At 45.8% G+C, this 10,716-nt stretch overlaps 1 protein-coding gene across 1 annotated transcript; it reads right to left on the reverse strand.

The window, feature by feature from the left end:
- Window positions 1-1,610: 1,610 nt before the first annotated feature.
- On the reverse strand, window positions 1,611-9,570 carry ZSCAN25 (zinc finger and SCAN domain containing 25). Its single transcript, XM_006896591.1, has 5 exons — window positions 9,184-9,570; window positions 7,841-8,042; window positions 7,178-7,269; window positions 5,778-5,904; window positions 1,611-2,458 (listed from the first exon to the last, which is right to left on the reverse strand). The coding sequence occupies exons 1-5, from the start codon at window positions 9,568-9,570 to the stop codon at window positions 1,611-1,613; spliced, it is 1,656 nt and encodes a 551-aa protein (XP_006896653.1).
- Between the last annotated feature and the right edge of the window lie 1,146 nt (window positions 9,571-10,716).

The following is a 10,716-nucleotide window of genomic DNA, read 5'->3' on the forward strand; positions in this document are numbered from 1 at the left end:
TTAATATGTGTTCATATTTTTCTATCAAATGCTTACAGACACTGGTATCTTTCCTGAATTGGCACTTAATGTAAAGCAGGCTGCTAGCCAACATCTCTGGAGTCCCTGACGCACCAAAGACAATTCAGTAATAAAAGGTCTGAGGCAAATGGAGTTCAAGGCACGAAGCCAGTAGAACCAAGAATACAAGCTCAAATCCTAGTGGATTCATGGACATGTCCATAGGTTTCATCTTGGCTGGTTCTGAAGATCAAACATATTCACAAAAATGTAAGCACCACAAGGGCAGGGATTCCCCATTTCTACATTGCTCCCTAATGTATCCTGAGCACCTCAAAGAGTTCCTGGCATATAACAGGGCCTCAATATCTATTTGTGGAAGAAATCAAGGACCCAGGAAATAATCTTTTATTAAATATGTTGTTGGGTATCATGGCATCAGAACCAACCCACAGCTGATCCTCCAGGGGGTTTTCAGAGACAGTAAATCACACGAGTGGAGACTGCCTGTCTTTCTCCCAGGGAGCAGCTCATGGATTTGAACTGTGTACCTTTGTGTTGACCGTGCAATTTATGAATTTCCTAAGAACTGACACTCTCATTGACAGTTGTTATGGTTGACAGTTGTTGTCACTGTGCTCTTGTTGAAAGTACAAGAAATAACGGGACATGGAAATCTCGCAGAGGGCAGAATGTTCAAAGAGACCTAACAGCAAAGTAACACAAGGGTGACCACTTGAGAAAAGAGGTCAATTGATAAGGGGAAGGGCCAGCACACATGCAGAGGGCCTGCAGCCAGGGCAGACTAAGCAGACATGAGGAGTATACACTCTCACAGAGAGCTCAGCACAGCACAATCAAGGACACTCTGTGTTAACGATGGTTTCATGTTTATTTCCACTGCTAAGCACAAGGTCCCAGAGAATACACCCCGTGTGCTTGGGTCACCACTGCATTCCCAGCTCCAGGAGCACAATTCGTTGTTGTTGGGTGCCATCCAGTGGGCATGGACTCACAGCAACAAATGCGCAACAGAACGAAACCTTGCCCAGCCAGTTCCACGGTTAACTTGCAGCATCACAGCAAGAAAACCCGACAGATGAACGGTGGAGGAACATAAGTGTCCAATAAATACCTGTTAAATGAAAAAGACTAAGGGAGGGAGGAACAGAGCAGGTGTGAGCTTGTCATCTTCCAGGCAGGATACAGCCCTCAAAAAATCGAGGTTCAGACTGCCAACATGTGACAAAACGTTGCCTCTATCACCGGACTTCCTCAGGACACTGTGGGAACATTCCACCAGAGAAACCCTTCAACCTGAGCTGAAACTCAAGAAATGATTTCCTCAAGATTCAGTAGGAAAAGTTGTTAGCACCACCCGGTGAGGTATGAGAAGCTGCTCTCCAGAAGCAAAATAAACCAGGTCCTGCCCCTTTCCACATTTGAGAACAGGCATGAAGAAAATGGGTCTAAGCATCTTTCTGAATCATCACTCCCTGTCACAAGCCCTTTGGTGGGTGAAGACGAGTGGTATGGGCGAAGCTGCCCTCGGATTAATGGCTAGCTAGGTACCTGTCTTCTCTAGCACCTTCCAACAGCAAGAAGGCACTTCAGCAAGGTGCCTTCACGGCCCCGGGGGCTTCCTGGCGGTGCTGGGTTTTCTGGTGTCGGTTGAGGATGGACCTCTGGTTGAAGCTTCTCCCACAGGCGGGGCAGTGGTAGGGTTTCTCGCCCGTGTGGATCCTCTGGTGTCGGACCAGCCGCTCCCCCTTACTGAACCGCTTCCCACACACCTGGCAGCCGTAAGGCTTCTCCCCGGTGTGTGCGCGCCGGTGCACCGCCAGGTTGGCGTTCCTGCTGAAGCTCTTGCCGCACTCACAGGTGTAGGGCTTCTCCCCCGTGTGCGTCCTGCGGTGCACCTGCAGGTGCTGCCTGCGACTAAAGCTCTTCCAGCAGTCGGTGCACTTGTAGGGCTTCTCCCCGGTGTGACTGCGTTGGTGCACCTCGAGATGGTGTCTCTGGCTGAAGGTTTTCCAACACTCGCTACATACATAAGGTCTCTTGCCTAAGTGGGTTCTCTGGTGCTTCATGAGGTACTCTCTGAGAGTAAAACCTTTCCCGCATTCCACACAGCCGTAAGATTTCTCCTCCTCATGGGTTCGCTGGTGTCGGACAAGATTTGAGCTGCGGCTGAAGCCCTTCCCACACTCGGGGCACTGGAAAGGCTTCCAGAAGGAGCTGTGAGTCTTGAGGTCATCGGGCAAGGGTATGACACCATGCTGGGGTGCAGGAAGTCCCGGCATGTGAGCCACGGAGCTACTGGGCTCCTGGTCACAGGGTCTTCCAAGCTCAGGGCCCTGGAGAACGGCCTCCTCAAACCTCTCTGAGGTCAGTCCGGCAAGCGGCCCTTTAATGTCTTCTGGCTGGGTTTTGATGTCCTTCTCCTTTCTCCCGATGCCTACAGGAAGACAGGAGACAGTGACAGACTCTGTAATAAGCTACAAAAGCAAATCTGCATTATTAAAATGGTCACTGGACTGCTGAGAGTGCCGCACTAACAGTTCCTTCTCTTCTTTCCACTCATTAACCTTAACAAATTCCACTTTCACTAGCCTTAAGCCTGGACTTGACTTCCTTCCATCTGATCTATGACTTTTTACAGACTAGGTTGCCAAGTTTTAGGCCTTTCTACTTAACATGGGCTCAGGCTTTTCTTTTCTTCAAAATAGAACCCAATTACTTCCTCCAAGAAACACTGTCTGGGTTATTCTCTTGCCCGGAGGTGTCTTGATCTTAAACTCAATGAGCACTTTAATTAGTCTATAATTAGTTTCTCCGTGGCCTTGCTGTGCTAAATTCCATTCATCTACATGTTCTGCCTTCCCTGGCTATTTCAGTGCTGGTGAACTACTGACTGCATCCCATAATCTTCAAACATGTTCACACCCTGCTCACACTGCCCCCTCTACCTAGCCACCGATAATGGGGTGTCCGGGGAATCTGGCACAGGGCCTGGCTCAAGACAGATGTTTAGTAACTGCTGGATGAATGACAAGCCCTGTTTGTCACAGAAATCCATGTACCATACAGCCTCTCCAAAAGCATATTCACTAGGCTGAAAATGCCCATGAATACCATGGAAATGCCCCAACCAACCCTTTGCTGGGCCTTCTGATTTCTCCTACACTCTCTCCAAGTTAACAGAATGTTGTTTTTAGGACAAGGGGAGAAAGATGAATAAGGAAAATATTGGCAAAGAAAGCACTGGCAGGCAAAGAGGCCAAGTAGGGAGTAGGGAGGAAAGAGAGTGAAATGGTAAGTAGTGTTTAAAATACAGAGTCCCTTCTTGTAAGTCATCAAAACTCAACAGTTTCCAGGTTAAGAAAAGCATTACCAGCACCCAGAAGTCCTCTCCCAGGCCCTCCTGGTCACTATATCTGCCCCAAAGGGCAGCACTTCTGACCTTAAAATGATCAAGTACTTGTGCCTGTTCTTGTCTCATGTTAGTGATTCACATTGTTTCTGGCTACTTCTGATCGATATTGTACTGGTAAGACGCATCCGATGCTGAAGCATACAGATGCAGCCTGTCCTCTTTCAATGGCATATACACAACACAGTGCTGCAAGAACGTGTCATGGTCTGTTTACTTGACTGATGCTCATTTGGGTAGTTTCCAGGTTTTGGGTTGGTGGTGGTTTTTTTTTCACATTTTATTAATTTTTTAAAAATTATTTTATTTCATTATTTTTTGTGTGTACCGTCAAATCAGATCTGACTGGTACAGGAGGAGATTGTTCCTCCTTCTCCAGCAGAGCATCTGGTGGATTTGAACCGTGCACCTCTGAGACTGTAGTTGCAGCTTCTTGCCACTAGGCCACCAGAGCTCGCCTAAAATTTTATTAATTTTAATGAACATTTACAGAGACTTTGGATTTCCATTCATTCACTGTTGCACTGTTCTCCCTGCCCCCCTCCTCTCCCCTCCCTCCGTTTGCTCTTCTCTTTGATAAGTAAAATTCTTTCACTGGTATACAATCCCCTCCCCCAATAATACCCAATAATATATTGCTTTTAAACTGTTCCCTCCCTCATCTGTTTCAATGCAGTATACATATATTAGCCAGTTTTTCTCAGTCTCAACACAACCCTGATGTCAGTCCCGTTTTATAACAGTGGCACTATGCAATATCTGTCCTTTTGTGACCGAGATATTTCACTCAGCATAATGTCCTCCAGGGTCACCCATTTTTAATAATATTTCATGAGTTCCTTGTTTTTCAATGCAGCGTAATATTCCATTGTGTGAATATACCAGAGCTTCTCTATCCATTCGTTTGTTGATGGGCACTTAGGTTGTTTCCAACTCTTTGGTAGTTTCCAGTTTTAAAATGTTACAAATAGTAAATCTGAAATGAATTCAATTTCACTGGACCTGAGGGCAAACAGAGCATGCATGCTTGTTGTTGATGTGGTGCATCAAGTCAATTCCAACTTGGAGGGCAGAGCAGAACTTCCTCAGAGGTCTTCCTGGGCTGGACTCTTTAAAGAACCAAATCAGCAGGTCTTCTTTACAAAGTGCAGAGGGTCTGAACCACAGACCCACTGGTTGGCAGTCAAGAGCTTAATCACTATGCCACCAGGGTCCCTTTGGATAAGTACTAGATATTATGTATTATGGAGTCTATTTTACTTGGTAGAATAATGATACAGTGAGTATGGTGAGAATCAATGAGTCAGGAGATGCACAGTAAAATGTTTAGGGGCAAAAGATCAAGTGTCTCTTGATCGCAAATCATTCAGAAAATACATACACACAGTAAAAGACAAATAAGGCAAAAATGCTCATTGCTGAATCAAGACAAAGTCTTTTCTTCACAGTGATGAACAGAATGTTGGCCACATATTAAATACCAAATAAAAGTTTTAGATGAATATATGAATGAATGTTGACTAACTTATGAAGGGATAATACTATACTGTAATCAGTGAAAGAACCTAGCACTGTCGGATTTTGCAAATGTTTAGATGTCTATTTCACTCAGTCTTCACAGGAAGCTGAAACTTAAAAAGGCAAAATGAGTTTCCCGAGAGTGCAACTCACTCTTGCACTAAAAGAATTACAGTGACACCCTCTCTCATCCCTGGGAACATTTCAAATTGAAAAGTTGAGGTGAAGGTCAGTATAGGTTCACAATGGAAAAAGAAGAAAATCAGAGAGGAGCAAAAGAGTAATTTCAAACTCTACTCCCCCCCACCCCAATGTTCTTCCCACTCACCTCACACATTACCTGGTTGCTCTTCGCTGAGGCAGTCACCAAGATCCTGCGAGGCCCATCTGGGCCGTCCCCCTGCACTTCTCTGGGCACTTTCCCCTCCCACCTTTTTCTCTTGCTCCTGCTCATACTGGGAGCTCACGTCGCAGACAAGAGCATCTTCCTAGGCTCTACCCCTCAACAAATCTGGCCACCGGTTGAGGCAGGCATCGCCTTCGCTCTGCTTCCTCTGTGACAATGGCCACATCAGCCTTTGCCACTGATATCCTAGTGTCTCCTCCACATATCCTCTGCCTATTCTGACAGATACATTAGCCCAGCCCACTTCCCTCCTCTAACAGAAAGCTACAAACATAGTACCTGCATATGGGGATACTCTAATTACTATGAAGTTTCTTTCCTTTGTCAGAACTGGCTTCTGACATCTCTGAGAGAGCAAGAACCCTGAAGGCAACTCACAAAAATCCTTGTTTCTTCTCTGTGGGGTGCTAATGGTCTTACCTGGAGAGGAGACCCCACAGACTTCTGGTTCTACATATTCACCAAAGCAGTCAATCTGAGCCGGGGTCACGTGCCTCCACTCCTCCTCAGGGAAGGCCAGAGCCATGTCTTTAAACGGTGCCAAACCCTGAAATAAGGGGAGATTGCTGTGGATGAGAGAATACACAGGACGGCACTCCAGGGAAGAGTAGCCAATCTTCTCTAGGGTCTTGGAACTGTCTTTCTCTCAGCATTTAGTAAGAGAAACAAATGACTTATTTGCGTCCCCTAACTACCATCATACTGAGTTTCCACTTTTCATTTCCTCCACTCAATCCTCAAGCCTGACAGAGCCTGGGAGGTGCTATGTATGCCCCCAACCACATCTGACTTTCACTATGGGTAAAGAGACATCTGGGCTAATCCTAGCGTAAAAACAATGCCATGATCAATTAAATACATTCTGATTCATAACACTGTAAATAAGATCTTTTATGAGAGAAGGGGAGGAACTGACCAAATGAAACAACACTTGATGTAATTCTGCACCTCTTCCAAACACACACTTGGAAAACAGAAACAGAAATTGGTGCTTGCGTCAAACTTTACCCAATGCTATTTTAACCAAATCAAAGTAGGTTCATTTTCCCTTTTTTTTAAAAAAAAAACAAAACACAATAATAATTCCCACCCCTCCCCTTTTTAAAAATTTCGCACCAAACTGAACTTTTTATTTTTCATGGAACTCTTCAAGACTCATGCCCTTTAGAAAGGAGACTCACTGGTAATCAATGGGTACTAACTCTCAATTTATCCCACAGATAACTCTTAAGTTACCTCCCTAACGGCAGGGTAGCATCTCATGGCAGAGATGTAAACCTTGATGAGCGTGTCTTCCCTCCTTGCCTGAATTTGTGGCAGACAAACAAGTGCCGACAATGCCCAAATGCCTGGTGTTATGGCTAGAAACCAGGCTCCTCTGCTCAGAGCTCCTGGGAGCCTGCAGCCCTGAGCCAGCTGTATCCCCAATGACACAGATGGGGAGGACGAGAGATGAGGATGTCCAGAGGTCATACAATAATAGAAGCATCTACAGAGTGTGCCCACAAATGGTTATCTCCTGGTCACCCATCATGTGAGCCTAGCTCACACCTATAGGATTCGTACCCATGATATCTTCCTCCTTACAATGACAGAGTAAGACCAATATGTTAAACTGGGGCTTAGGGTGCGTCACAAAGCTCTATGCAAATGAAAAACTGGAGATAATAAAATGAAGAAAATGAAGCCGTCATGTTCATCAGAACTAGAAAAGCAAAATAAGTCAACTACGTGGATGGAGCTTTGTTGTGTGGAGACACTCAGGAAGGGTGAACTCCATTCAAAACGTGGTGATCTCTGGAGGGGCAGTTCCAGCTTACCTGGGGTCCAGCCGTGAGGAAGCCAGCTGTCATCTCTGGGTCTCTGGTGTTCACTGAGGGGAGGCCTGGCCCGGCATGAAGAAGAGGCAGAGCTGAGCAGACGGGAGCAGGAAAAGAAAGATGAGAACTAGTTTGTAGTCAGGTCCTTCAATCCTACGGAGACTTGACTCAGCAATCACTTTGGTTCCACGCTTGCCCACATGCAGTGTTGCGGGTGCACCTCATCTGAGAAGATGAAGAATGTCCCCAAACCACTGAGCCCTGTTCCTTCAAGGCTGTTCATGCTCCCAAATCATGTCCTGGGAGGAACTCCTTTGAGATACAATTGGATCACATGTTACTCTGAGGGATATGGTTTATCGGCCCACTTAACAAAACAGCCCTATATGAAGCAGCTGTGTATTTACTGCTAGATTTGAGAAGGCCAGTGAGTGAAATGAAGAGAGAAAAAAAAGAACAAGAGAACATTTCAGATATTCCTTATAGGAATTCAGAGTCAAGTTACAGAAAATAATTTCACTTCATCTGTTTTCCTACTGAGGTGGAATAAGGGGCTAGGAAAACTCAAAATGATAAACAATCTATCAATTGTTAGGTTTCTAAAAGAGCAGAGGGGGCAAAGCAGTTTCCAGTGTCCCGACCTCACTACCATGAGCCACTTACCCTGCTCCTGGAAAGCCGGCGTCCCATCTCCAGGGCCCTGACTCAGTTGGTTCTCTGTGCTCTGATCGAGGCCTTGAACTCCTTCCCCATGAGGCAAACCCCACTCGGGCTTGACCTCCACCGGTCCCAGGTGGACACCTGATTCCCAAGGGCTTCTGCAAAGTGCCGTCTCGTCCTGCTCTCCCTGCACGTGGCATGGAACCTAAGAAGAGTTCCCAATACCCATTAGAATGAGGCCCAGGGAAGTCTGTGATGAAGAGAATCAAATTATAATCAAAACAAAGAACCAAGCCAGCTGCACAGGTGAGAAAGGAGCAGTCAGTTCAGTGTTCCCCAGGACACCAGGCAGAAGACGTCCAGGAAAAGGAGGCTGGCTGGAGCCTCTTTACATCAATCCATGAGCAACTTTTGTCTACACTGCTTCACAGGGGTTCCTTCTGCCTTGATACCAATCACATTCTACAATGAAGATTCTACAGACAGTTCAATATTGCCTTGCTGAGAACGTTCACACATTCCTGGAGGAGAGGACATCCCAGGTACCAACGTGAAAGGAAGCTATAAAGCTGGATTTCTGCAGTGAATTAGCTAGTGAAGAAAAGTTGCTGTAACAATACCAAGGAAGTCAGGAGATCTTTCCCAGAGACATATTCTTATACATAAAGACCTTTCTGGTCCACTGTTAAGCTCCTGGAATGCGAAATATTAAAAAAAGACTGCTCTAAGATTATGTAGAAAGTCAGGGCACTACGTAAGAAAATAGAGGCTGTTATCTGCAAGCAAAACAGTAACACTTCCTCCTCTTCCTTCTCTGAAGAGGACAGTGAGGAAAACAGCCACAGTCTCAAGGAAATATTTCTGGCCCAAAGTAACTTGTTACACTCAGAACAATGCCATCAAATTGTTTTGAGCCAAATAAGCCCTATACACTGACTTCCCCAACACGGATGTAACATGAGTATTTACAGTAAGGGATTTCCAGTCACTGGGATTCCCTCCATTCCCATATGGATCTCTGCCCAAAGAGTCTACAAGGGTCTTTGAAAGCAATTCTAACTGCCTTCCTCGGGTCTGAGGTTCACAAGGAAAATATACCTGAGTCTCTGCCCTGAGGACCCCCCCCCAAAAAAAAGAAGCTAAATATACTTCCATGCCCTACACCTTCCCTGGGAATGGCTTTTCTTGCTGAAAACGTCTCTGCCCTCCAAAAAAGCTCCTCTGAGAGTCTGGGAGCACAGGAGGGCAATATATGCCTCACTGCTTCCACAGCTTCTCCCGATTCTTTAAAAAATGTCCCCTCCCAAGCCAGCAAGACAAAAACCTGAGGGCTCCTTCTCACCCACCGCCTTGGCCTCCAGGGCTCTCTCTGTCATGTCTTCCATCATGGCCACCAGGGTCTTGCTGCTCTCTGGACAGTGCTCCCGAATCCAGGCATAGAACTCCGGGGGCAGGATGGTCAGGAACTGCTCCAGCACCAGCAGCTCCAGGATCTGCTCCTTGGTGTGCAGCTCGGGCCGCAGCCACTGGCGGCAGAGCTCCTGCAGGACCCGGAGAGCTTCCTGGGGCCCGGCTGCCTCCTGGTAGCGGAACTGCCGGAACCTCAGACGGAACGTCTCAGGGCTCGCGTCCTCCCTTGCTTTGCCCCATGGCAACTCCTTCTCCAGCTTCACCACAGGAACACTCATTTGTTGCTGAGGCTCTTCTGCCATCCCAGGGCGCTCCTTAAGCATCTTCTCACTCCCTGTCAGGAGCCGAGGGTCTGTGGGGGGGGGGGGGGGGGGAACCAGACAAAGGCAACAGCATAGGTGACCCTTTGAGAAGATGAGACACATAAAGGGTCAGCCCACCCCAGTTTGTCTCTGCATGAAATGACTATTCTACTGAGTAACATGGTAACTACCTTCTGTGAAGGTCATTGTTTAAAAAAAAGAAATGAACAACATTTATATAGAAAGTTATAGTCAATTTAATTTGGTAGGGATTTGCTAAGCACTTACTTGATGAAGGATTATTGAAATATGTAAGACTGAACTTATATTCAAATAATTTAGGGTCTCCTTGCAGAGATAACACAATTAGGGAATATATCTTATAATGAGGTTAGTTCTCAATTCTATGATTTCAAAATTAAAGGAAATATATATATGGCAGGCACTGAGAAACTTGAAATACAAGATAGAAAGGGTGTCTGTCCTCTTGAAACTTGTGTCTTAGTGTAGTAAACAGGTGTGTGGGGTAAACAAATAGATAAAATTATGGATGGGATACTTTCTAAGAAGGAAGTATACAGGATGCTCTGATAATGGGGGATGACAGACTTGAACAAGACTTTTCTGAAGGATGACACTTGGGCTGAGACCTAGAGGATGACAATCATTCAAAGAGCACGCCAAGCAAAAGCTGAGTCTAGAGAGTACTTGGCCCACCTGGGAGCAAGTCAAAGGCTAGGGTGGCTCCACAAAGCAAGGAAAGGATGAGCTGCCGAAGATATTTGAGAAGCTGTCAAGAAAGAGATTATGTAGGGCCCAAGTCATAGTAAGAAATACAGGTTCCATTATCATTTATTACTGTACTGGTAAAGTACAGTTAAACAAAGATCACTGCCTGTGTGAAAAGGTAACAGATTAGAAGGGGCAACAAATGAAGCAATATTCACAATGGTCAAAGCAGCAAATGACAGAGGCTTAGATTGGGGGGTGGGGGCACAAAGCAAAGTAAAGGCCTCTTTCAGAGATGGAACCAACAGACTTGTTGATGGCTTGGATGTCATGGTGGGCTTAAGCAAAGCAAAACCAAAGCACAGAGCAGCATATATAACAACATAACCATTCTATTTTTTTGTGTTATGTAGAATAACATATATGCTATTAGGTTTT

This window comes from Elephantulus edwardii, unplaced genomic scaffold, assembly GCF_000299155.1.
Source record: "Elephantulus edwardii isolate Elephantulus edwardi_28Jun2011 unplaced genomic scaffold, EleEdw1.0 scaffold00186, whole genome shotgun sequence".
Taxonomy (NCBI): Eukaryota; Metazoa; Chordata; class Mammalia; order Macroscelidea; family Macroscelididae; genus Elephantulus; species Elephantulus edwardii.

Bases quoted from the DNA above. Each gene is read 5' to 3' on its own strand.
- ZSCAN25 (XM_006896591.1), bottom strand. From the start codon at position 9,570: ATGCTTAAGGAGCGCCCTGGGATGGCAGAAGAGCCTCAGCAACAAATG. The intron at 8,043-9,183 runs GTGGGTGAGAAG...AACTCTTCTTAG, and splicing joins GAGCCCTGGAGGCCAAGGCG to GTTCCATGCCACGTGCAGGG. The intron at 7,270-7,840 runs GTAAGTGGCTCA...CCGTCTGCTCAG, and splicing joins GCCGGCTTTCCAGGAGCAGG to CTCTGCCTCTTCTTCATGCC.